The sequence below is a fragment of the Colius striatus genome, chromosome 3 (genome assembly GCF_028858725.1).
Source record: "Colius striatus isolate bColStr4 chromosome 3, bColStr4.1.hap1, whole genome shotgun sequence".
In the NCBI taxonomy this organism is placed as follows: domain Eukaryota; kingdom Metazoa; phylum Chordata; class Aves; order Coliiformes; family Coliidae; genus Colius; species Colius striatus.
Window position 1 is genome coordinate 73,582,737 of NC_084761.1, and position 27,223 is coordinate 73,609,959.

Genomic DNA, 27,223 nt, shown 5'->3' on the forward strand with positions numbered 1-27,223 from the left:
AGGGATGTCCCTGATGGCACATTTAATACTATTTGTAGTCTTTCCAAGGCCAATCTATAAAACAGACCAGGAACTGACTATAACTGCATTGCACCATTCTGGCATCTGTAGGTTGGCTGCTTCCAGCTACCACAGCTCTCTTTAGCATGTGAGATTATGTCTTTTCAGGACCTAGTGTGCCCAACGTGGGCCGTTTGATGCTGCCACAAGCTGTTAAAGGATGCACACCAGAGATCCCGTCCTTGCAGATTTCTGTTGCAGCTGTGAGTTAGGGTCTGTGCTATATGGAATGATGTATCCCGAATCTTCTTCCTCCAGTGCCATGAATGTGAATCTAATAGTGTATATATAGAGGAAATTTGAGTAAAGGACATTTAATCTTGGGTATAGAGTTGGGTCTACCATGAAAGGATGTAGTCTCTATTTATTACACTCTGAATCTGCTTTGTTTCTGTTTGTCTGGGTTTTTTTGCTTTCCTGTGTTGTGTTTATTCACTCAGGCACTGCTACAGCAGTGGAGGGAGAAACTAACAGGAATGTCTTCATTGATTTCTATAAATCAGCCTAGAGGAAGAATTATCTGATACGCTTTGTGATATATTCTATATATCTCAATATCCATTTCAAGGCTTGAGGTTTATTTTTTTAACATGTCTTGCCTTAGGGAAAGAGAAGTTTTGTCTTTCATAATCATAAAGGTTACACAAAACATAAATTTACACTGGCTTATCCAGGTCAAACATGTTCTATAATGAAAACTTCACAGCCTGTTTCCACAGGTGATCTATTTTTAAGTCAGCAGGATGGGGTACATAACAGTTAAGGGCAAAACACCAGCACATAAATAGCAGCAAGTAGAAAACAAATAATTCTTCATATCTTGCAGGGAGGTATTGATACATACATGTGAACATTGGATAGACTTTGCTGGCTTAAAGAGTGTAGGCTAGTTGCTATATTCAATATCACAATGATGTTAAACCACACAGAGAACTGTCAGAAATTTCCCTGAAAGTACTTGAAACATCAGCAAAGTCAAACAATTTAAATAAACTTGCTTTGAAGATATATTTATCTGAGAAGATTAACAAACCTAATGAGAAATTTCAAAGTTTAGAAAATAATGAGTTAACTTTTTTTTATTTTTAAATAAAACACTTTGTCACCATTTTAATGGCTACAAGGAGAATTTCAAAGCACTTTATCTTATCTGCTGATAGAACAGGTATCACAAGCTTATGCTTAGACATGCACACAATGGATTTAAAAATCACTACACAAAGCCTGCAAATGTTATCCTTTTAGAGAGTCAAAGAAGGTAAAGAAAGCAAGAATGTGTGTTTGCTCCTTTGAGCTCAGCACTGGTTTAGTCTTCAGCAATACCATACATAGTCTCCTAGCTGACAAGCAAATTATAGACTCATCCGAGCTAAATTGGTTGCTTTTAGATGTAGCTATTTTTAAAATTTCATTAGAAACTTGCCATGCTATGGGCGTATTTTATATACTAAACTACAAAGGTATTGGTTAAAGTGAGAGTTTGAGATTAATTGCACAGCTTCCAGTTGCTGTAATATCTCATGAAGCAGTAAAAGACATATGCCAGAAATCCTCTCCAGACAACTCTGGAAAAAGAAGCAGCCGTTATAGTATTAATTTTCCCTTCCACTATTGTATGAAACCTGGCCACCTGTTTTCTGACAGTATTTCACAAAGGAAAATTGCACCACTTCAGATCCATTAATAGCGTTACAGGAAAAGTCTAGATTAAGTTTTTATTTATGTCAAGTTTGTGAAAACTTCAAGGCTGCAGACCTCATTTTCACTGTTTATATATGCATTCATTTTAAGGAGAGTATTTTTTACCCTGGGAGGGCTACTACTGTGGACAGCTGGTATATCGTAAACAATGGAAAATTCTGTCTTTAAAGTTCTAATAAAATAAGCGTTCATACCTTTTGCAAGAACAGGTATCAGTTGGGTTAAGTAGTCTATACCACTTGAGGCTGACAGAAATGAACTGGTGAGATAAGACTGCCTCATCATAGCTCAGTCTAATCCATAAAACTATGAAGTAGTATATGTGCCATTTTTGACACATGAATAGACTTGCAACCAAGAGCTTTCACAATTTTCTTTTATAGGCTCAGCATTTCAGCTGTCATTGCAAGGCTTTTTCTCCATCTGAAACTACTTGTTCTTTGTTGATATGCATATATATTTTTAAAATGAGATTTCTGTTCTCTTTTGTGACAAAGGGCAGTGTCTGCTAATAAATTAATGCTAATAAATTGCAATTGTTTCCACTAATGCTTCCACATACTTAAAAATACACATTGAAATCAAAGAGGAAGCTCAAGCTAGAGTGTCATTTAATCTTTAAAGCATAATAAAAGGCATATTGTTTAATTTACATCTTTCTGGAAAACTGACTGTCTTGCTTCTGTCTTGCAGCCCTGTCATGCACTTTCTAAATGACGAATGATCCAGAAACAAATGCTGGATTCCTTAAACATAGAGCATACTCTCAAGTGTGTAAACTGAGCACGCTCTCAGCTTAAAAAGCTGCGGAAGCCTTTTCTGACCTGTTTCGAAAGAAGAATGGCGACATGCGGAGATGGAAACTGCTTGAGTGACATAGGCTGTATTTATGATGGAAGAGGTGAAGTGATGCAGCTCATATACTTGTTTTCCAAAGGAAAGAAATAAATAGAAGGGTCAGATGGTTCTGCTGGAAGTACTTGTAGGGGGCAGGGAGAAAGGATGGAAGCTTCTCCCGAAGAAATATTGCAAGTGGATGGGGACTGTTACAAAATACAGCCGTTGAATTTCCTACACTTTGACAACATCTGGATGAACTGTGTTGTGTAACTAAATGGCTAACCAATGTGTTTAGCTTACCATTGAGGATTTGTAGAACAAAAACTGGAGAAAGTTTTTGGAGTTCAAAGTCTTTTTTAAAGTGGAGAAATTGTTAATTGATTACAAGACTTAGTAGAACCTTATTCTTTATCCTTTTGAAAAATATTATTCATACTATAAATTTTGTAAAGGATTTTTAAAAATAAACCAAAAACAGGATATTAAGCATTCACAATAACATATACCAAGAATAAAGCTACTAATTTTGTTGTTGTGCTATTCTGTGATGTGGATAGTGGTCTTGATTGTAAAATATCTATTCACAATTTTAAAGAGCACTTGGCAGTATTGTTTTACTATCTTCTAAATTTCCAGTTCCTCAAAGGTATCAGTAATAACCACCACTACAGGGATCTTGCAGCCAACAACAACAAAAAAAAAAATTAGACATAAAATGGCATTTGAAAGTGGATTTAGGTAACAATCTTATTTGTCACCAGCATTGCAATGATTTAGGGAAAAATGGATGTTGACTGTCATAGAATCATAGAATCATAGAATGGCAGGGGTTGGAAGGGACCTCCAGAGACAATCCAGTCCAACCCCCCACAAATGTGAGTTTCACAGTCTGGTAACTTTCATCAGCCAAGCCTCAGCTCATGTCTGACTGAGTATTTCTTAAAACTGGATGAGCAGTTTATGTTCTTTCCAGGCATTTTGTTTTTCCAGAAAACAAAACAAACAAATAAAAAAAACCAGAAACAAACAAAAACCCATTAAAAAACCCAAACCATGGAAGAGAGATCTTCCTACAGTCTTTGTTTCTGGTTCAGTAAAAAAAAAAAAAACCAAAACAAAACCCAACAAAAACATAAGCAACTCACACAGATTGCTGCATAGGATGATGCAGAAAAGCATTCTCTTTTGAATAGGACTCTCCAGCAGGTTTTCTGGTCCATGGCTTGAAAAAAGTAAAGCTGCATTTATTTCCCAACAGTCTTCTGTGAAGCAAAGTATTTCTCTTTCTCCGTATTTGAGCTCGGCATGTAAGAAAAACAAAACCTTGTTTTATTTTTCTCCATGAAAGAAGAAAAGAAAGAAGTGCTGCTCGACCAATTTACAATTTTATTTATTTATTACTATTTTATCAGACAAAAAGCGATGCTGTTGCTGTTAAAAAACATTTTCTCATAGCATGCATATATGTTTTGTAAAGAAACCAGCAGCAATCCCAAATCTGTAATCTGTGTTGTGTACTTTCTGGACAACACAATGGTAGCCTTTAGCAGAAATGTGAGCCTCAAATCCTCCCAAGATTCATGGGACAATAGTGGCTTTATGCAATTTCATAACTTCCATCGTGCTCTAGGCAGTCAATGTGCTTTACGCCTGACTGAAATGGATGTAAAACATAATTACAGCAAGCACACCGACTTCGAAATCTTATCACTTTCCCTATTTTCTTTTCCATCCTGTTTTTAGTGTGACTGTTTTTTACTAAGACACGGGGACAACATGCCAGAGACATATTGCTCAACCTGTTGCAGTTACTCAAGTGTCACGATTAACAGTCTGGAAGTAAAATTGCCAATGCTGCTTCAGCCTGAGGCATCAGCAGCTGGGACCTCCTTTCCACCAGCCCACACAGGAGGAGAGCTCGGATTCACACTGACTCAGGGCTGTCAAACTGCAGCACTCTGACTTACAGGAGATTAAAAATAAAAAGCTGGGCGAGAGTTTGACAGCTGCCTGTCAACCGGAGAGTGGCAACAACCCTCTCTCTCCCTCTCCTTGAAGGAGGGCTTTAGAGGAACGTTTCAAATTCCCCCTCCAGGTCTCGACGTCTCCCGACCCCCAGCGCGCCCTTAGCTTCGTTTACATCTTGCTGAGGCGCTAACAGAGCGAAGGTCAGAAGTCCCCTCTGCGGATAAACGAGGCATAGCAGCTCTGCAGGCTCCCTCGCCCGGGCTGCCGCTCTCTGCCCCCTGACCCCTTCTGCCCAGGCCGCCGAGCCGGGCCGCACCGCCGCGCCAGGGCCGCCTGAGGGCCGCCTTCCTTGCCCCGCTGAGGTTGAGCTCTGCCGCCCTCAACAGCCTCCTTCGCCCTGCCGAAGCTGAGCTCCGCCGCCCCGGGCGTCGGTGTCGGAGACACCGGCCGTCCTTCCCTGGGACTCCCCCGCCCATCCACTAGTGTAGGGCAACGGCCCAGGATTCGGCGCGTTCCACTCCCCTCGCGTCACGGGGTAGGGGGCACATCGGAAACCTTTCGCCCACTCCAGAAGCGGGACATTAAATCTCCCGTAGTGCCGGTGTCCAGTTAGACATAGCGGCCCGGCAAACCCGGGCTCGGGATAGGCGGGACATGGCGGCAGGACGCCACGGAACGAGGAGGTGGGTGGGGGGAGGGCGGAGTTGGTAGGTTCCGGAGGGGGCAGGCGAGCGCGCAGCGCTGGCGCCGCGGTTGTCAGTTAGGAGCGGCGGCGCGAGCGGCGGGAGGCGCAGGCGAGGCGCGAGCTTGCCGCCTCGGGCTGCCGGAGGAGCCGCCGCTGGGACCCGCCGCCGTCGCCCCGGGCCTCCCTGCGGGGCCCCGCGTTCCGGCGTGCGGCAGGTGCAGGGAGCCCGGGCGGAGGCGGCTGCACCGTCGCCACCCTCCTCCTGACGGCGATGCCGGCGGTGCAGAAAACTGTGTCCGAGATCCGCTCCCGTGCAGAGGGTGAGTGCTTCCCGGCAGCCGCTCCGCCGCTCCACGCCGGCAGGGAGGGACAGGAGAGCCCGGCCGGCGCTCGGGTACCCTCTGGCGCGGAGCCGCGGCGGGGTCTGCGCCGCCTGGCCGGGAGGGGGCGGCGGGGAGACGAGGCGACGGGAGCCGGTGTCGCGCCGGCTGCTACAACGCCACCCGCCCCACATCGCGGCCTCTGATCGCGCCGTGCCCCACCGGATGGAGCTGCGGCGGCGGACGCATGTCGCGGCTGAGCACAGACCCCAGCGCTGGGGCATGAACGTTGCTGGAAGTGGGGGTTTTCTCCACGCGGTCTTATATCTATGGCTGGCTGTTATCTGCCGAGGCCAGTGTGCGCCCGGGCAGCGATCTGCGCATCGGCGATGGCAGCGTCTCAGGGCGAGAGGTTGCCTTCTCTTTCCCGGTGTGAGTGGCAGCTCGGCCCACCGGCCCCGGGGGCGGAGGGGGAGAGGTAGCAGCGGCTCATGGTCTGCGATATTTGTCCTCGAATACTCGTCCTAGGAATAAGTCGACATCTGTCCTTTATATGTAGTGTGTAAGTGTTTGCTCATCATCACAAATAAACACACGGAACGTGCAGCAAAGCTTCGGACTGGTGTTTAGTTAAGGGTTGGGTGACATCATGTCAAGAACTGCAAAAAGAATTACTGCGGTGAAATTATCTCAGTGTAGTTTCAATTGCATGCAATAGTAAAAATTTAAGTCATGAATACTAAGGCAGTGGTCTGTGGGACAGTATATGATTTCCAGTTTGTGGTACGTAATGATAGCAGTGGCACTGTAATGAGACATGCTTCCCCAGGCAGGTATGAAGGTTTTATTTCTTTGTCTGAAAGTTCTTCCCCTTAAGCCATTACATCAGGTTGATTTTTTTTTTTTTCTTTGTTTAGCTGTATAGGGAGGTAGAAACTTCCTGTATCTTTCTCACTTCTTTCAAACAAAGCAAGTTGAAGAGCATGAAGAAAGATAGATTGGAAGTACGCTATTCCTTTCTGTTTGTCCCATGTTACATGCCATCCTCTCCTAAAAGTAGGTTTATAGAATATCTGGCTCTGCCTCTACCTGGGAAGTGCTAGCTGGCCAAGAAATAGAAGAATGGGTCTTTCTAAGAAGAAATGAGGAAAGTGCATCCTTCCAGGAACACTTTTGAAATGTTTTTACAAGCAGAGCAGCCATGTTGCTATATTCACATTGATTAGTCATTGTATATAAAGAAACTAGTTAAATCTCCAGATTTTAAGTTCTTCAGTTCATCCCAGACAGTTTTCACTGCAAGCTTAGCACAAGTAAGTTAGGAAAACTGATGCTCTCTTTAAAATGATCTAATTGCAGGATCCGTCATGGTTATTAAATGAGCAAGTGTGACATTCCTGAAAGGTAAATATCTAGATGTGCAGATGCATTAAAAAGAAAACAAAACAAAGCAAAAAACCAGGCTAGCTTATTTGAATAGTGTTGAAGGTTGGATAACTGTGAAACAGTTGAATGCAAGGTTTGAGCAGCTTCTGTAAAAATACTTTATTGGGGACTGAAAATAGATATGAAACTTCATTGAAGAAACAACTTGTGGAAATTGATGTGGTAGTTTTCATTATAGCAGTGGAGTTATTGACACATACCATATTTTTCTTTGAGCAATACTACATATAATAATTTTCAACTATTCCAGTGCAGGGCCACCAAGATGATCAGGGGTATGGAACATCTTTCATACAAGGAAAGGCTGCGGGAACTGGGGCTGTTTAGTCTGGAGGAGATTGAGGGGTGATCTTATTAACATTTATAAATATCTAAAGAGTGGGTGTCAGGAGGTTGGGGCACCCTTTTTTTCCATTCTATCTAGCAATAGGACAAGGGGTAATGGGATGAAGCTGGAACAGAAAAAGTTCCAATTAAATACAAGAAAAAAATATTTCACTGTGAGGGGGAGGGAGCAGTGGCACAGACTGCCCAGAGGGGTTGTGGAGTCTCCTGCCTTGGAGGTCTTCAAGACGCACCTGGACATATTCCTATGCGACCTGATGTAGATGACCCTGCTTCTGCAGAGGGGTTGGACTAGATGATCTCTAAAGGTCCCTTCCAACCCTACCGTTCTATGATAATGCAATAATGTGATGTTTACTAGTTGATTTTATTTATACTCAGTTCATTCACAAAAAAATCAGTGTCAGTGAGCCTCTTATTTTGTTTTGTTTGGTTAGATTTGAGATAAATTGCTTCAAAGTGTAGTTAGTCCACACCTTTGGACTGTGTGGGTGGTGTTTCTAAACAGTTCTTTGCAAGTAACCATTATTATTTTCTGAAAAAGAGGACTGCAGAGTTCTGCAATATGGGTCTCATCCCTAGAATTTAAAAAAAACCCTCTAGCTCTGGCCACCTTATAAGTCTTTCAGATAAGCCCTGTGCAGGCTGATGATAGGGCTGCCTTCCAAGACTTCCACCAGAGCCTTGTCTGCAGTGCAGAGTTGTTACTAACAGTATCTCCCTGTGTTTTTTAGAAATTACTGGTAATACTGTAATCATAAACATCAGATTCCATGACTGCTGTTAGGGCATGGACCGTTCCTTAGAGTAATTTCATGTTTGTGGGGATCTGATAGACAAACTTAATATTGCTTCTTTTATTCTAGAATTTTTTAATTATATCTTTGAGGTTAAAACCTTATTTCTCTCTCCTGTCACTGCAGCAACTAATTTCTGCTTCAGAGACCTTTTCCATGGATCATGAGATACCTTATCAGGCTGGACTGTCTTGACATCATCTCAGAACTAAGCTCTCTGACATGAAGAGATAGTAATACTGTTATTAGTTTATTTCATCTGAGTGTAATAGTTGATTTTCTCTAAGTCAGAACTATCACAATGATGTCCACATGTATCTTTCCCAAGCATTGGCTGACAACTGCAATTGCAGAGAGGAATTGACACTACAGTCTATAGTTACAAAATAAAAATTGTAGGAGTTTTAGCGTCTGTAAGATGTCACCTGCATAGAGGAAAAACAAATTAGTTAAAAAGAAACTACTGTTTTTGTGTCATTCTTCCACACTTATGCAGGTTGTTGTGATCTTCATGGCTGATGAAGGATAACCAGGGCATGCCTATAACCTTTTTTAGTAGATTTTTGTGCCAGTTGTAACAGTTGCAAAGTACACCTTCAGTTCACCATAAGCCTAGGAAATGCTACAGTTCTAAAGTGGTATCAATAAAATCTTGCTCATGGCTCAAAAGATCTGTACTTCCTAAACAAATTCAGGAAATCACCATATGTATTTTTTCACCAGCAGTAACCTTAATTCAGAATTGTACCTGGGCTTCAAGTACATTTGATGCCATGGAAATATCATAAGTGTCATCTATTCTGCAGTTGCAAAACACATGGGAAAATTTTTGAGTAGCATAGCCTACATCTAGTTTTATTAAATACAGTAATTAACTATGATTACTTTAGCTATATATAGCTGCACAGTTAATATATGCATCTGTTAAATAATATGAAATTGAATCATTGAAAACATTTTATTTCAAGAGACTCTGGGAGAGTGGAATTGTGGTTGGCAGTTCGTACAAGAGTTCTCTGAAGACCGAAGCATTGTTTCCTCCATGTATTGGTGGAGAAAAAAGCACAGCGATGTGAGATGCTGTGGTGCTATCTACCAACAACAGTAGATAATAAGTAGTTCTTCATATTAGTGCAGGTAAACGTCTGTATGCAGACTAGGTGAAGCTGTGAACTTGTGCAAGATGAGATGACTTTCACGTAAAGGGGAAAGTATTTTGAAGTTCTATGGTAGTCACAAGATTGTCCTCGGCAGACCATCTGTTTTTGTAATGCCTTATATATCCTTAGATGTTTCTAGACACGGAAAACAGGACTATATAGCATTTTGCCAGATGTAGTGCTCAGTGTTTGTCTTTTTTTCTGCCAAGTCTGTTTTGCGAACTATGTTGAGATCTCAGTGTTTAACAACAGAGAAACACTTCATCTCTAGCACAGGCTTGTCCATTTCAGCGTTACCAAGCAGATTCAAGTAGGTCATAGGAATTCCTTTCTTGCTCTGACTTCTCAGAAGGACAGGCTGATGGGTCATGTATCACTGCATTACAACAAATAATTCTGAAGGCACCATTTCTTTTCAAATTGTGCTGCATTCTTCAGGAATATAAGCAATCAGAAATTGTTGGCTTTTGAATGTTGTACTTTGAGAATAAAAAAATTTTTAAACATGGAATGTTTTAGGTTGGAAGGGACCTTAAGTATCATCTAGTTCCAGTCTCCCTGCCATGGGCAGGAACACCTTCCACTGGACCAGATTGCTGAAAGTCTCATCCAGCCCGGCCTTGAATAAGAGAATTGAATTTAAATCCTTCTGGTGATTTGAGTGGCAGTTTTCTTTCTCTCTCTTTCTTTCCATATTGTAATCTGTCTGTATTTAAACTTCTTCATTTCTTGTGGTGAAAATGAGAGTGTTTTAAGGAATGAAAGTTGAAACTGTTAAACCACGCTACCTAAAGGAAGAATTGGATATATGGAAAATATTTGGATAATGTTTACTCTGTAGAATTTATTGTTATTCTTTTACTAATTTTGAAACTTTATTATCAAACTGTTTTAGGAAGAGTCCTAGCAAATACTATGTGTTGGAACAGTTGCTTCTTCCAGATTTATTCTTGAAAGCAAAATATGTTCATAATTGGGCCTCTTGTTGGTTGTTTGGTGGCTTTTACATTTGTTTATTGAAATGATTATTTGTTTGGGTATTATTTTTGCTGGCAAATTTTAAAAAAATCATGTTCTCTGCAAAATCCACATTTTGCTGTGAATTTTTTCAGGTACAGCTCATACTCTAGGAAGTAACTACCCAGAACAAAATATTACATACAATCATTCTAGTTTATGGAGCAGCTTTGTAAATTAGTAACTTTTTTTATTAGGGTAATAGTTGCATTTCTTTGATGTGAAGCACACTTTGCTTTTGGTCGTGTAGCGATATAAATTAATAAAAGAATCAAAATATAGGATCAGAAAGTGTGATTCTGAGTATTAATAGGAAATTAGTTTTGAAGCTTGCCATTTTTGCATAATAAATTGTCAGAATTGTGTGATGTGTTGGCATTTCCTACTGTCCTTTTTAAAGTGCCAACTTAAAACTTTATATTCAGATCCTTTTCTGTCAGTGGGACCATGTAATTATGTCATGGAATCTATTTGATAATTCAGCTGAGGTTAAATGCCAGCTCAGCTGCGGTTAAATATCAGCAATGTGGCAAGCCACAGCAGAGGAAGAAAAGTCTTGGAATAATCTCATTCTTTCTGAATGGCAGCTGTTACTAGCACAGCATCAAAGTTCGTGTCTGAAATGTATTAATTGCTGGTTTACTCTTTCCGGATGTAAGACTCCAGAATTATTACCTAGAGGTGCTTCATAATTTGTTGTGACCTTAAATCATTGTGGTCTTTAGGCCAAAGAGAAAGTCTACATTTAATTTTAAGCTCTGGACTACTGATTTTCTGATAGCTTAGTGTGATGACCAAACTGTAGGTTGAGATCGGTGGACCTCAGTTTAATGTCTGTAACACAATAATAACTACACTTTTTTATTAAAAAAAAAGACAAAGTAGAATGATTCATTCTTTATCTTAAGTTTTTACTCTTAAACTTCACACTGTTTTTTATTATTAAAATTTTTTAAAAGCTGCTACATTTTTGTTGTTTGTTGGTGGGATTTTTTAATCCTTCCTGTCTGGATTCTGTACTTCACCTTTTTTTTTTGGTTTTTTCTTTGTCAGCTTTCTGAATGTTTTGGTCAACATTCTTGTTTTGTCTGGTAACCTTCCAAGAGATTAGAGAAGGGCAACAAACTTTTACATTTTTGCTGTACATCCTTTCAAATATACCTTTATCAAAAATGTATCTACTTTCACTAAGTGATGATCTTCTGAAATTTCCCTTCCATTCTGAAGTACAGGTGTACTTTTATTGTTCCTGTGATTACTCGTGATATTTCTGTGACAGTCTAGCCTCTGCTAATTTGATTAATAGGCTGAGTTCCTGCAAATTGGTTTGATGCCAATGGATCCTTGGACTTCTCTTTTATGTGAAGTAGTGAGCTTTTACGTAGACCTGCTGAACAGATACTTGAGACCTTTTCATAGGTTAGTCAGCAGTTAAGCTCTACTTTTATAGATTTGAGATTTAAAATTTCGTAGATGGATAGCTGTTAGAAGTCAGGGGTGAGATAGAATCATAAAATGGTAGGGTTGGAAGGGACCTCTAGAGATCATCTAGTCCAACCCCCCTGCAGAAGCAGGTCCACCTAGATCAGGTTGCATAGGAATGTGTCCAGATGGGTCTTGAAGACCTCCAAGGAAGGAGACTCCACATCCTCCCTGGGCAGCCTGTGCCAGGGCTCGATCACTCTCACAGTGAAATATTTTTTTTCTTGTATTTAATTGGAACTTTTTCTGTTCCAGCTTCATCCCATTACCCCTTGTCCTATTGCTAGATAGAATGGAAAAAAAGGGTGCCCCAACCTCCTGACACCCACTCTTTAGATATTTGTAAATGTTAATAAGATCCACCGTCAGTCTCCTCTCTTCTAGACTAAACAGCCCCAGTTCCTGCAGCCTTTCCTCATAATGAAGATCTTCCAGTGCCCTGATCATCTTGGTGGCCCTGCACTGGACTCTCTCCAGAAGTTCTCTGTCCCTCTTGAGCTGAGGAGCCCAGAACTGGACACCAGAGGCCTCAGCAGGGCAGAGTAGAGTGGGAGAAGAACCTCCCTTGACCTGCTGGCCACACTCTTCTTGATGTATCCCAGGATGCCATTGGCCTTCTTGGCCACGAGGGCACATAGTTTATTATCAATCAGGATTCCCAGATCTCTCTCTGCAGAGCTGCTCTTCAGCAGATCAATCCCCAGCCTGTACTGGTGCATGAGGCTGTTCCTTCCCAGAAGCAGGACTCTGCACTTGTCCTTGTTGAACCTCATGAGTTTCCTCTCTGCCCAACTCTGAAGCCGGTCAAGATCCCACTGAATAGCAGCACAGCCTTCTGGTGAATCAGACGGTCCTCCCAGTTTGGTGTCATAATGTAGTTATATTCCTGCTTGTGACTGTAGTTTGATAGATGTACTACTTCATATTTGAAAATGAATAGTTGAAATGATACACACCTTACAGGTAATCATGCTAAGATGCCAGATTGCATCAAGGATTGTAATAGTGGGACAAATCTGTAGTCTTAATTTCTGTCCTCTTGGCTGTAGATTGGTAGGCCTTTCAAGTGAATGTATAAACTACTACAGTATTTAACATCCTCTCCTGTTGAAAAGCATGTCCTCTTTTAATGTTGACTCTTGACGTCATTTTGGGCCATTGGAGTACCAATGAATTGGTATAAAATTATTTACTCATCTTATGTAAATAAATTGGAGATTTCCTTGCACATTGTACTTAAAAGAGTTAATATAATTAAATAAAGCTTTTGATGATTTAATTTATTTATGCTAGATAAGCGTGGGTGAGACATGGCAGAAATTGGAAATGCTTTATGATAGTTTTCTGAAGATGTGGAATACAAACAGACCGGGGGAATGTGATAGATAATTTTTAGTTGTAATTGTAGTGAATGCATCATGTGTGGAAATTCCCAGTCACACTCAGAAGTGAAACCTATGAACATACGTTGCTACAGCTGACAAATTGGTGGGAAATTCCTTTTATAAACCACAATATATAGACTTTGAAAACCAAAATAAAAACCTCAAAACAAAAACAGGTCCTTCTAGGGTAGGTCTGCCAAGCACACAGGCCAGGGTGGTATACTGTCCCTTGAAGACATTTGGCATTCTGACAGCCCAGAAGCAGCAGCTTTGGCTTGTCCTGCAGCTGTGCACCAAATACTTCCCTCAGGCAATTTTGAAAATCAGCAGCTACCTGGAAAGAAAAGCATCCCCAGTTTCTGGCCAAGCATTGGGCATCTGTGAGCTAACTAGGATAGCATCATAGGTGCAGAGGAGCTGTGAAACTCAGGTATGCTGACTGTTGACAAGTAGGTGGGTAGGTATTGCTGCAGAGGGTGATATATGGATATTTAAAGAAATGGCATTGTGGAAGGATGGGATGTAGAAGCTCTATGTCAAATGTGGAGTTATAATTCTATGTTTGTTTTTTTTACATTCTTACTGATAGTCTTATATGAAAGCAGAGCACTTCAAAGAACATTTACTGTCTCCTGTTGCTTGGAAAACATTTTAGTCATTTAAGTATATTTACCATCTGAGACATCAGTAATGTGTAAGGTTTTAGCTGGCTTTATGTTTATACACATACAGACAAACATAACAAACATGAAAGAGAAATTATATTTGCATGATAGTGAACTTTGTGTATGAGTTTAGTCTGTGTACTCTTAAGTTGAATGGATTCTAAAGTTTAGGCAGGAAGGTGATGGGACATTTGTAACTTTAAAGCTTTGAGAGTAGTAGTATGCACTGAAGGCTAGAGAGGTGGTTTTAGTGAAGCTGCAGAGTATAGAGGATGATATCAGGCTCAGAACTTAACACCTAAGATTGCTTTTCAAGTGAAAATTGAAAAAAAAAAAGTAGTAGGAACTGAGGCAGTGAATATTTATTAAGCTCCTCAGCACCTTTTTTATATCTTTGATTACAGAAGAAAAAATGAAAGCTGTAATACTGGTATATGAAAAAAATGTCTATAATTTGTCAGTCTTAATACAAAGTGGATACTGCCTGCTAACGTTTGCTTTATCACTATTAGTATTCAAGGATTATGCTGGCATAAGTTTTGAAATTAATGCTTTAAAATCAAAATAATACCTTCTACAAATATGCAAAGTCTTTCTTTCTTGAACTTAGGCTAAACTGGAAGCTATCATGTCAAAATACTAAGTTTTCCATCCAAGTACTTTTGCAGGAGCCATATTTCATCTTTGTTTCTTCATTGAGCAACTGGAAAGTAAATCTATGCTCAGACTGAAGGTGCACTCGCCATGTGATGAATTGGGGCTCAGTCATGTATAAACATGTGATGACATGTGCACCTGTGGCTTGGCTGAAAACTTAGTCATCGTGTGAGATATGCCTATGTCCAGTTGTGTTGTAGGAATATAAGGAAAAACTATTTTACTATAATAGTAATCCTGGAATCCTGGCACAGGCTGCCCAGGGAGGTTGTGGGGTCTCCTCTTCTGGAGGTTTTCAAAAGCTGCCTGTGTGACCTGATCTAGGTGGTCTTGCTTTAGCAAGGGGTTGGATTAGATGATCTCTAGAGATCCCTAGCATTCTATGACTCTGTGATACATGGTTTTTGAGATGTGTGCTGGAGGTCATGGTAGTTGTCATTCCAAAGACAGGTAATGACAAGACTAGGAAATGGCATACTTGACCTGCCACATTCTTTGTGACTCAAAGAACCGTACAAGTGTATCTTGTGAACACTTGTTCAGATGGGCTAGTCTGTTGGACTGGCTGCCCTTTCTGCGAAGGATATTCTTGAGATACATACTGAAATTTGATTAGAAGTGTGTTGGATGTGTGCCTTTCATTGAGGGAGCTAGAAGGAAGGAAATAAAGAAATGTCAGTGGATTAATGTAGTATTGGGGAGTTACAGCGTAGTAATAAAACCTGTGAATCCCAAATTGTAAATGGCATGAAATGACAAGTTTCTACTGGATCTTTGCACAATATGTGGAGGCTTGATCTGCAAAGCGGTGCCTGAATATATGTGGTCTGGATACAGTAAGCAAGAGACTGTGTAATGGACTGGAGGAGGACTTGGATTTTCCATCACCTGCTTGTAAGGATTTATAGAATATGCTAGAAATGAACTGTAAATTTTCATGTACATTTAATTATCCTTGACATGAAAGTATCTTCAGGTGAATTCAGTTGCATTCTAACCTATATTTTTTCTATGTATCTTTCTGATTTGACGTACAGAATGAACAATGCTCATTTAACAAGCAGCTGTAGACACAGATCATTGTTAACTTTTTGGTGAGTGATTTATGCCATACCTGTGTTTACAAGCTTCAGCCTGAATAGACTACTTAGCCATTACGAGGATCACCAATAGGCCTGATTGGTGAAATACCAGTGAAAGGTCTTGAGAGAGAAGAATACATTGACATCACTCTTACCTGCATCATAACTTTCATCTGTTGGTACAAGATTCCTCATAGCTTACAGAAGACTGTAGAAAGAAGCATAGCTTCCACTGACTAGTAGATGCACGTGATGAGAGTGTCCAGAAGTGTGACAATACCATTTCATAGAATCACAGAATCATAGCATGGTAGGGGTTGGAAGGGACCTTTATAGATCATTCAGTCCAACCCTCCTGCAGAAGCAGGGTCACCTACATCAGGTCGCATAGGAACATGTCCAGGCAGGTCTTGAAGACCTCCAAGGAAGGAGACTCCACAGCCCCTCTGGGCAGTCTGTTCTACTGCTCCCTCACCCTCACAGTGAAATAGTTTTTTTCTTGTATTTAAGTGGAACTTTTTCTGTTCCAGCTTCATCCCATTACCCCTTGTCCTATTGCTAGATAGAATGGAAAAAAGGGATGTCCCAACCTCCTGATACCCACTCTTTAGATATTTATAAATGTTAATAAGATCTCCCCTCAGTCTCCTCCAGACTAAACAGTCCCAGTTCCCACAGTCTTTCCTGATATGAAAGATGTTTTTAATATGATGATTTCAATTTGAGCCCGCACAAAATGAAAAATGACACTGAAGATACTTCTCTTGGAATAATCTGGCTAGTGTCATGCAGAGTGCTTGAGGCAAGTGTAGAAATGGTAACCCATTAAACACCAAATGCTTAGTGGCCTTGGTTTCCAAGGCTCTCCTCCTCACAGCTCAGGATTAGCCTATCTCAAAGAGGAGGAAATCAAATGAAGGTGTCAGTAGAACTGCATGGAGGAACAAGGACCCCCTAACAAAGCTTAAGTGTAAAAAGGGAACATACACAAGCTGCACGTGAGGATGAGTGACTGGAGAGGAGTATAGAGGGCTGGGGTTAGCAAAGCCAAAGCCAACCTGGAGTTTAATCTGCTGAGGGACTTCTAAGAGCCCTTCTTGTTCTTCAGATGTAACAGCAGGAAGAAGATGGCTGTGGAAAACGGGAGCCTGCTGTTGAATTGACAGGGAACCATGAGATAAAGGACATAAAAGTGGATACAGTACTTGAAGCCTTCTTCACTTCGGTCTCTACTGATAAGATGACTCTTCAGGAACTACAGGTTCCTGATACCAGCAGGAAAGTCTGTAGCAAGAAAAACTTATGTTCGTGGAGGAGGACCAGGTTAGGGAACACTTGAACTGGGAATACGGGAGTCCCTGGGATCAAATGTGTTTATGCGTGCAGAGGCAGCTGGTAGGTCTAACTGTTAGGCTACTCTCGGTTATTGTTGAAAGGTCATGGCCGTCTGGGGGGTGTTCCCTGAAGGCTGGAAGAACAGAATTCATCTGACTATAAAGTACATCACATTAATTTTATTTGTTTGCTTGCATTGGTTCCTGTGTTTGCTTAGTTTTAATTGGGACAATGACTTTTCTATGAGTTTTTGTAAAAACAGTTGGTTTGTGCAAATGAATAGAATTTCGATTCAAGGTGGCTATACTAGATGCCTTTTGTATCTCATTTCATTGTTGAAACGTCCTCTTGGTAAATTGTTTTTCTACCATTGAGATTAATGGTTAAATTTTAACTGCATTTTTATGAGAACTTAAGCTATTTATGTGTTCTTCTGCAAACTTGTAATTGTTATGTTACTATAGGATGTCTCCATGTGTGTAACTAGTTTAGAAGCAGCATGGAGGGAAGAATGTGTTAAGTGTATCTTGGGCAAGTACAGTGCAGGACAATAGATTAAGTAGCATGAAATGAATTTTATAAAGGTTATAGTAAACATTACTTTAAATATTTTACTTTCCTATGAATTCAGCAATGATCAATGTTAAATTTTGCATGCAAACCTTGTAACTGATCTGCTGAATGATCTCTGTACAATATAGAGATCTTCTGAGTTTGTAGTGCTTTTCAGATAACTGCATTTTCATTACATAATGCTCGTGTAACTCATTATTGGTACTACTAGTGTATTTCTGAACTTTTTTTGTATTAATATACATTAATATACATTTCTTTTGATGTCTTTCTTTTCAAACATTTACCTTAATACCAGAAGTAACTTCCAGAATTTTGCAGGTTTTTAACTCAAGATCACTCAGCTGTGAGGTAGTAACCTTTATTCTTCTACACTCACTTCTGGATTCAAATGCTTCTACAAACCCATGAAGTGGCATAAGCTATTTCAGTATACTTATTAATTCACCAGATTTTACAGTTGTTAATAATTATCGTATATACAAAGCATATTGACTACATAACTTTTATCTGTGTATCTAATTAAAATTATTTAAAAAGCTGAAACCCTTTTGGTTTTAAATGAACATTAGTTGTTATGGTGAGAAATGTAAATGCATTGAGTTCATGTTCACAACAAATGTCTTTTTTGTCATGAAGCACGTTGAATCTATTTATATGCAAAATTATGCTGTTTTTTTACAGGCTATGAGAAGCCAGATGATGTTTCAGAGAAAACTTCTCTAGCTGATCAAGAGGAATTGAGAACAATATTCATCAATCAGCCCCAGCTAACCAAATTCTGCAATAATCATGTCAGGTACTAATTTGTGAATGGAATATATATATTTAATTTCTGAATGCTGCATGTTGCACAGAAAAAAAGGAATTAAAGATTATTCCACTTTTACAATTCCTCTGACCACTAGTTACAGTCTCAGACACTTGGGGAGAGAATGAAGCAGACCAACTAGAGCAGCAGACCTGTGTCATTTACAAACCTGACCTTCAGAATTTTTAAGAACAGTGACAAAGGTCTGGATGGGAAAAGGATTGCCTTTACAGCTGCACCATCAGCATATCTCTGGATATGCTTTCAGTTCAGTTGAAGTTCAGTTTACTTTTTGTCTTTGGCATCCAGCTACCAGAAATATATTTGTAATATACATGTAATATAGAAAATCAGAAATATAGACATTAAAAAAAATCAGAAATATAGATGTAATTCTCTTCATTGTGGCATTGTTTGTTCTTTGGAAAATGTCTTTTTCAGTCAACCAGCTACAAAGATGCTTTTGAAACTCTTTAAACAACATTTGAATTTCAAGTTTGTGCTTTAGATACCTGAAGATAATTTACAATGTGTGTTTTTTGTTGAATTTTAAGTAATACACTGATTGCTTATGTATATTTAGGATGAACATTTGCAGTTGTAAAAATTCAGAGTGAAAGGCAAAGCTATCCCTGTCCCAAATAGGTGTGATTTTTTTCTGAAAATACCTTTGATATATACAGAAATATTACAGATGTTGAAAATAATGTGGTGGGGGCTTTTTGTGGACTTGAGATACTTTGTAATGCTTTTTGTGTACACAAATTGCTTTTTCTGTCCTTCCCTTTGTTTCTTGATAGTGCTGAGTGTTTTGCAGGACATATTGATTCCACCTTTAAATTGACTGTTTTATGCAAAGTTAATAATACCTAGCTTTAAAGGGGGTTAAAATATTTTTCCAAGTCTTCAGCCTCTGAGTTTTTGGCATTAATTTCACTGTTATTGTTACAGGACCTTAGATGGCAGCAATCTGTTCTTAGATAAATATAAGACTGACAAAGAGCTGGAAGTTCCAACATTTTGTGATGATGGCTTAGTGCAGATCATTACTCTACGAAAAACTGTATTCTGTTCTTACAGCCTAGAAAAACTAGGCTTAATATCCAATATTTATCAGATGTCTGTTTAAAAAAAAAGTGAATTTTCCATTCAGTTGACAGGTGTAGGTTTTTTATCTTGTAATAGAATTTTGTAATTAATCATTTCTTAAATGTACAATTTAAATTTGATTGATCCTGTTGTTGGGATTTTTGCATTGAAGCGTGGAAATTCACACCCCGCATTAAGCTCCACAGCTCCTCAGTCCTGATTAGGAGCGTTCTTGTTCTTCTTACAATTCTTTCCCCAAGAATTTTGTCCAAACTGGAGTTGTCATACAATGTTACTTGCCCAGTGTACACCATGGCTTGCAGGACAGAGTACTTCTCTGGACCCAGGAGCTGAGAGCTTGGGGCCTGCCTTACCTGTTCCCCCACGGTGACAGTGGAACTTCTGGCCTCCTGCCTTCTCTTTATTTTTTTTTCTTTCCTCATTGCCTGTAACTAAGTGGCAGCAGAGCTTGACCACTTCCCACAGCGCAGGCAGAGGTGACAAGGGAACTTCTTGCCTTGACATGGAAGCTCATGACAGTTTCTGTGGGTGGCGGGCGCTTCCCTGGGTTAGCCAGTTCATGGATGGCTGCAGGACTGTCTCTGTAGAGTTCTTTCATTTTCTCTTTTAGCCAAAACAAATCTGTTTGCCAGCAGAGAAATCACAAAAGGGTTCGGTTTTATTTAAAAGCTTGTGTAACTGAGAGGGAAGGTATACATTTGAAGAATTTTTTTTTACTGTAATAAAAACGTGTGATTTTGTCTCTCTTTCTCTCAGCACTGCAAAGTACAACATAATCACATTCCTGCCAAGGTTCCTTTATTCCCAGTTCAGAAGAGCTGCTAATGCATTTTTTCTTTTTATTGCATTACTTCAGGTAAGATCAACAATAGGATGCTAATATTTTAATCTTGTTGAGAGAGTATTTGTACTGTGTTTTGCAAAGATACTGAGGTCGGTGTACCATTCTTTCTGAGACTGTTAGCCTAACAGAATAGCTGAATTGTGTAAACATACCTTTAATAAATGTTTGGTTTTGTGAGTTTTTTTACTCCTTGGAGATAACACAATACATAAATGGTTTTTTTCTGTAAAACAGGTTAAGTATAGGTGAAGTACTGTCAAGTGAAAAAGATTCATGGCAGGAAAATTCCATATAAAAATACCTGGCACATACAGAAAAATGTTACCTGTGATTGGCATTTCTCATAATGGAGAGTACTGCCTAAAAAATTGGATTTTATGGACTTTAATCCTGTGGACTGTTTTGAGGGATAGGACTTGCAGCCAAGAAGAAGAAATATATAAGAAGTATTGAAGAAAGAAGTACATAACATTTTGCAGATATATCAGAATATTTTAAATATGCAGTAGTTCAACTTGATAAAGCAGATTGTGGGTTTTTTGTGTACTATTCTGTGAATGTGATAGTTGATGACGGTTGAAAATTTAACTGTGGGCAGGTGGAGTGATAATCACTGTTGTCTAGTTCTGTATTCTTAGTCATATTGGATGAAAACATATTTTCTGCATAATTTCTAGTGGATGTTTTAGAATGTGTTGATTTGTCTGTTGTAGACATTATTGTGTTAGGAATACCAAGAAAAATTACTAAAATAATGGCACATATACTACTATGTGTACTTTTTACTTCCTCACTTCAGATGTTTCAGCAAGTGAAAGCTGATTCCTCTGTACTTATTCAGTTTTCATGGCTTCCATTCTAAGTTCTTGGAGCAGTTTCTCAGGATATATATCTGCACAGGTAGCTTATACTATTTTTGAGGGGTAAAAAATCCGAAGTTCAGTTTCATTAAGATGTCTGCCTGCAAACCCATGGCTTCTTAACAAACATTTTGATCCTGTCTGGCACATCATGCTAAACCAGTGGACCTGCAGCATTTCTTGTGGTGCTGCTGTGCATGTGAAGCTAGTGACACAGAAAGTGAGGTTTCAGAAGCTGAGGCTTGGCAAGACTGGGTGATAAGCTGGCAGATACGTGTTTAAGGTAGAGAAGTGAAACATTGGGAAGTGGAATGTTAGGACTTAAAAGTCCACCATCTCTATCAGACTATCAGTGAGGCCACAGTAAGAAATATGGGGTAATGCAACCAGGGTACAGGCTGGTGCTCTTTTTGCTTTTTTTTTTTTTTTTTCCTGGAAAATAATGTGTGACTGGAATGGGAAGGTTTGAACCTACAAGTAGAGAGGAACTGAAAGCATAGGAATAGGTGAAGAAGTGATAGATCCTTTTTCCTTGTAGCAAACACACAGGCCCTTGCCCAACAGTAACTTTCTGCCTAATTTCCATGTAATTGCTTGAAAAAATGTGGTCTAGAGTAACCTGGAAAATAGATGTATATTGGTCTTACCCCAAGAAATATAGCATGTGTACATATAACATCCTGTTTTCTTTCCAATGCACAATGTGGTGGTAGCAAAAATAAATGTATATAGTGAATAAATAACATAGACTGTATTTCAGATTGTTTTATGATAAATTGAGGGTGTCTACTAACTACATTAAGGCACCACTTGTTAGTACTCTTCTTGCAAAGATCTCATTGTGGTCCTATGGACTCTGTTGCCTTTAAGTCCAGTAAAGCAGTAATCCTCTAACCTGTCAATGTTGCTATTAACAACTGTAGTCTATATAAAGATAATTACGGATAATAATCCATGTATATCACATAAGTAGCTGCAAGAAGATCTCAGCACTTACTTTACATACACATTCACTTGTATCACCTATCCCCAAACCTGCTTAGCAAAAATGAGTTTCTTTCAATAGTCTGTCAGAAAGCAGCTATTTGAAAGTCAACAATTAATAATTAGTGTGATAAAAAATATCTCTTAGAAGTTAAAACAGTAGGGAAGTAACAATGTCTTGGATTTGTGTCCACTCTAACAAAAATCTAAACTGCAAAAAAAAAATTGTGTTTTATAAACAGGTATTTTAATTTAATCTGAAACATGGAAAAGGAGGGAGATTATCTTCCAGACACTGAAACCTTTGAAAGTAACTCCACTGAATGCTATGCTATTAAAAAATGAAAATGTTATTTTACTGTCAGCTTCCCCATGCACCAGTACAGGCTGGGGGTTGACCTGTTGGAGAGCAGCTCTACGGAGAGAACTGGGAGACTTGGTTATTGCAATGCACCCTTGTGGCTAAGAAGGCCAATGGCATTCTGGGATGCATCAAGAAGACTGTGGGTAGAAGGTCAAGAAAGGTTCTTCCCCCTCTCCTCTGCCCTGGTGAGGCGCCATGTGGAGTCCTGTGTCCAGTTCTGGGCTTCTCAGCTCAAGAGTGACAGAGAACTTCTGGAGAGAATCCACCGCAGGGCCACCAAGATGATCAGGGGACTGGAGCATCTTCCTTATGAGGAAAGGCTGCAGGAACTGGGACTGTTTAAGTTTAGAGGAGACTGAGGGGGTATCTCATTAATATTTACAAGTATATAAATGGTGGCTGTCAGGAGGTTGGGACATCCCTTTTTTCTGTTGTATATACCCACAGGACAAGGGGTAATAGGGTAGAAGCTGGAACAGAAAAAGTTCCACTTAAATATAAGAAAAAAAAAATTTACTGTGAGAGTGATGGAGCCCTGGCACAGGGTGCCCAGGGGGGCTGTGGAGTCTCCTTCCTTGGAGGTCTTCAAGACCTGCCTGGACATGTTCCTGTGCAATCTGATCTAGGTGGACCTGCTTGAGCAAAGAATTGGACTAGATGATCTCTGGATGTCCCTTCCAACCCCTACCGTGCTATGATTCTGTGATCATAGAAAAATGTAACCCTCTTGGAAATAATCAGCACCATATCTAAAAAGTGAATCCAGTTGTATTGTCTACATCTACACGGAAAATACTGCTTTTTGTATTACAATATTTCAACCAGCAGTGCAAGCAATTCTTTTCTTTTTTTCTTTTTTGATAGCAAATACCAGATGTATCACCAACCGGCCGTTATACAACATTGGTCCCTCTCTTATTTATTTTAGCTGTAGCTGCAGTGAAGGAGATAATAGAGGATATTGTAAGTATTTAATAGCAATATTTTCTAAATAGCTTTCAACATTTTCATAAATTACCAAAACTTTGTTGAACAATTTTGTGTTGAACCACTCTTCTGCATGCTTTTGAAGTCTTATAAAGCTACTATGAAGTCTTTATGTTGTTAAGATTTGGAAGTGTGTATATATATATATATAGTAAATCACATATATAAGTGACAATAATGTGGTAAAACAGTGAATGTTGTGTCGATTCTATAGATTATTTCTAGTTAAACACTTCTCATTAATGAAGTATAAGCATGTTTTTAAAGTGTGAACTGAAACCAAAGACTCCACAGAACCCAGTCAAGCCCACAGTATTGCCAATTTTTTCAGACAATGGATCTGCTAAAAGAAGATTGAAAGCTACAGAGTGAGTCGCAGGTGGAATCTATTTTAAAATCAGATAACCTTTAAATGTTGGGTTTTTTTCCCCTCCTGCATGATGAGGGTCCTTTACTCCCACTAATTATACTTGTGATCTAGATTTCAGTTTGATCTGTGAATGAGATAATAGACTAACATTTTCTAGAAAAATTGTGAGAACTTAAGGCTTTAGTCCAGTCCATGAAGAAGGTAGGAATTTTTAAAAAAATCGTCTCAAGATCCTTTTTATGTTTACATTTTTATTTGAGATGACTTTTAAAAAAACAGACAAGCCCTCAGGAGCTCAGTTGAGACTCTAGGAGACTGCTTAGTCTCAAGCACCTTCTCTTGTCCTCCATAGTTGAAACTTGATGTATTTTTGTTTCCCAACTGGGTTATTCCTGGACCTTTCTAAAAAATGTCTTTTAACTTGCTACCGGAATTCTAATGTGATACTTTAAGAATAGTAACCTATTTGGCTTAATACATTTTCTATGAAGGGAGTACAGGTCAGTTATGTGGCATTTTTGAAGTTCTAAAAATTTTGTTTTCTCCAGTTGTCAAATCCTGGTTATGCATCTGATGCATCTCTGTATTTCTGAAGTCAAACACATAAAATTTTTTATTTCACTGTTGTGACTTTGTTTTTGTGGATAGCAAAGGGAATAGGCCTTTTTCAGTTTTTCCTGTTAGTCCAACCAAATAGAATTTATTGTTAATCTTTCATATTTGACACCAGATGGCCCAGAACAGGCATGGAACACTCGTTATTAGGCAGGTGCCTTGGTCTATGCCAAGCTTCTTAGTGTTCTCCTGTCAGTTTATGGTTTTGCTTTCTTCTTGTATTGTATGAAAAATTTAGAAGAGCTAGAACAATGTTATGACTTGGAAGTTTCCATTTGACAAATTCTGTTTTGTGGGTATGGAAAGGAATTTCAGAGACTTCCACTTCACACAAAAGATACTGAAGTTGTGCCTTCTTGCCTACTCTTCATTGAAAGCGTATGGTAGAATCTGTCTTTTTAGTTTGCATAACTTAGTTGAGTCTTTTAGCTAATGAATTTTGTATCTAAGGAATCAATCTTACTGATTTACTAAATCACTGTAGATAGTAAGGATTTCATCATCCTCTGTTGTTCCAATTCTGCAAATAAGTTATGTGGAGGACAAGAGTTAGATACATCACAATATGGCAGAGTACCTTGTCTCCCAGAGGAGGAGTATTCCTAATTTTTTATGTTGTGGGGTGCTTTCTTGATTTTTGGAAAGGGTTACAGGAAATACCATCTTTCTGTGCACACAAATAGTAGGCTTGCTGGGAGGATGAGGCTTACTGTGTTAGAGCAGAATTGCAATGTGTGTGCAGAATCACGATCTAGAGGAAGAGCAGTAAGCTGTAAAGCTCTGAAATGGAGAATGGCTGTGCACGTGCTGCCTTTCCTGCTGATGCAGTCAACTCAATCTTTTCCTTGTTTACCTCTGTGATTGGGTGGTAGGCAAGGTATATTGTCCGCCTGGGTTGTATGAAGCTCCTGGCCCATGGAGTGGTCCTGGAAGAGACTGCGATGTTGATGTTTTTGTTCTATTTTGCATTTCTACTATTTGCTGCCTAATAGTCAGTTTCTCCTTAAGTGCCTTTGTTACTTTCCCTTCACATAAATAAAATAAATTAATGTTCTTTCAGATATTTTTAACCATTCTGCTGTTAATGCTTATAGACTTATGCCATCTGTCAGTGTCTAGGCAAATGTAAAACTGAGGCTGCTGCTACTGTACAAAGTGTCCTTTAAAAAAAAAAAAGCGCAGATGAGATCATTTATGTTATTTTCTCTTTGCAACTTGAATTGTACAGTTTGGTGGGGAGGGGAAGACAGGGGACAGGCTTAGGGATTTTTGCATATATTGGCTAAAACAATAATGTTCTCAGTACCAAATACCACAAAGGTACCTAAAGGCAAATCAAATAGTTTTTCTTTCTGTTAAGTTTGCATTGCCTCAGCATGTAGTTAGTTCTTGTTGTGCTTCATTGAAACTGAATGAGATGAAGAAGCTGACTGGGAAAATTTAGCTGATAATTTAAAGGCTCTGTGTGTTTGTATATAATGGGTGTATGTGTGTATATATATAGATATATATGAATGTGTATATATATATGTACAGCTGATGGTAATGTAATGAGTTTCTCACTTGCACAGCTGAGTTGTACAAACTATAGTTCAATCACAACAATTTGCTTTATTTTTGTCATCAGATTTGGAATTCATTGTTTCCTGCTGATTAGATTGTGCAGGAATATTTGGCTGACACATAAAAGTTATACTTTTTTTCCTGAGAAGGCTGACCACTTGATATGTAACAAAACATTCAGCATGTTTTTCCTTAACCTTTCATTTTCATTATGTCTTAGTTTCTTTTTGCTGTGAGATATCCAAGATCTCCAGGAATAGTTCTGTGCATCTAATATTAAAGCAAGATTAATTGCCTTACAAATTGGAACCATATTTAGCAATATCAAAAAATACAGTTATTGAGAGAATACTTTCAACTGAAGAACCAAATGCTGCTTTTTCTAGAGTGAAATCTCAAGAAGCGAAAGATGTTAGCAGAAGACATTATTCATGAACAGCATGTGTTTTCAATATGTGCTTCATAAGTGCTAGCAAAATTTGCAACATGCAATGCTAGATTATCAGCTGTTTCCAATGATTTTCACCCAGTATAGCTCAGAAGGCAACTGACATTGAACTATTACTTTTCAAGCTGGAAGAGACGCCACTGTGGGCAATTAAACATTTGTTTTGATCAAGTTATTTTGCCTTCCCATTGATCAAAGGTTATCTGTGAAATTGGCCATCTTTTTGAAAGGAGGTTCTGCTGATAATCTCTAAAAATCTAGTAAAAAAAAAAAAAACAAACCTTACCAGAATCATTGCAACATACTAGGGTGACCTTTTTAAGAGTTGCTAGCTTAGAATCATACCAGCATTTTATTAGAAATACATCTTGTTAAGTAGCTTGCCTTGTATTTCAAAGACATGGATTCTAGGTCTGTTCAAAAAGCTTACCTAAACCAGTTAATTCTATTTAAATTTGTTTTCCAAATCATACTCCTGTTCAAGAACTAAGTTCCTTAGTATTAAATTCTGTGTTTAAACTAGTAGTCTTTTAAGGTTTTGGTAGGTGAATTTGATCATACCTTGAAAATGTTGACGTTAGTAGCTGCATCAAGATTTCTACCAAAAGGTTTCTCAAAGGTATCTTAAAACTGAGGGACATCATGTCCTGCTTTAGAGTGAAGGGAGGAGGGGATGGGGGGGGGGTATTATTGTCTCTTGTTTTTTACTCTTGCTGAAGTTTGCAGGCACTTGCGTGATAGTGAGGTCA

General features: G+C 39.1%; 1 protein-coding gene across 4 annotated transcripts in view; it reads left to right on the forward strand.

Moving 5' to 3' along the window:
- The first annotated feature begins 5,341 nt into the window (after positions 1-5,341).
- ATP8A1 (ATPase phospholipid transporting 8A1) overlaps positions 5,342-27,223 on the forward strand; it is a 112,019-nt gene continuing 90,137 nt past the window's right edge. For 3 of the 4 annotated variants that reach the window (XM_061991930.1, XM_061991931.1, XM_061991929.1), the window contains exons 1-4: positions 5,342-5,574; positions 18,203-18,317; positions 20,196-20,295; positions 23,356-23,454. In XM_061991930.1, the coding sequence (XP_061847914.1) occupies positions 5,526-5,574; positions 18,203-18,317; positions 20,196-20,295; positions 23,356-23,454 (363 nt within the window). In that variant the 5' untranslated portion in view covers positions 5,342-5,525. Of the gene's footprint in view, positions 5,575-18,202; positions 18,318-20,195; positions 20,296-23,355; positions 23,455-27,223 lie in introns of those variants that run through there. The other variant, XM_061991932.1, reaches the window with a different exon arrangement.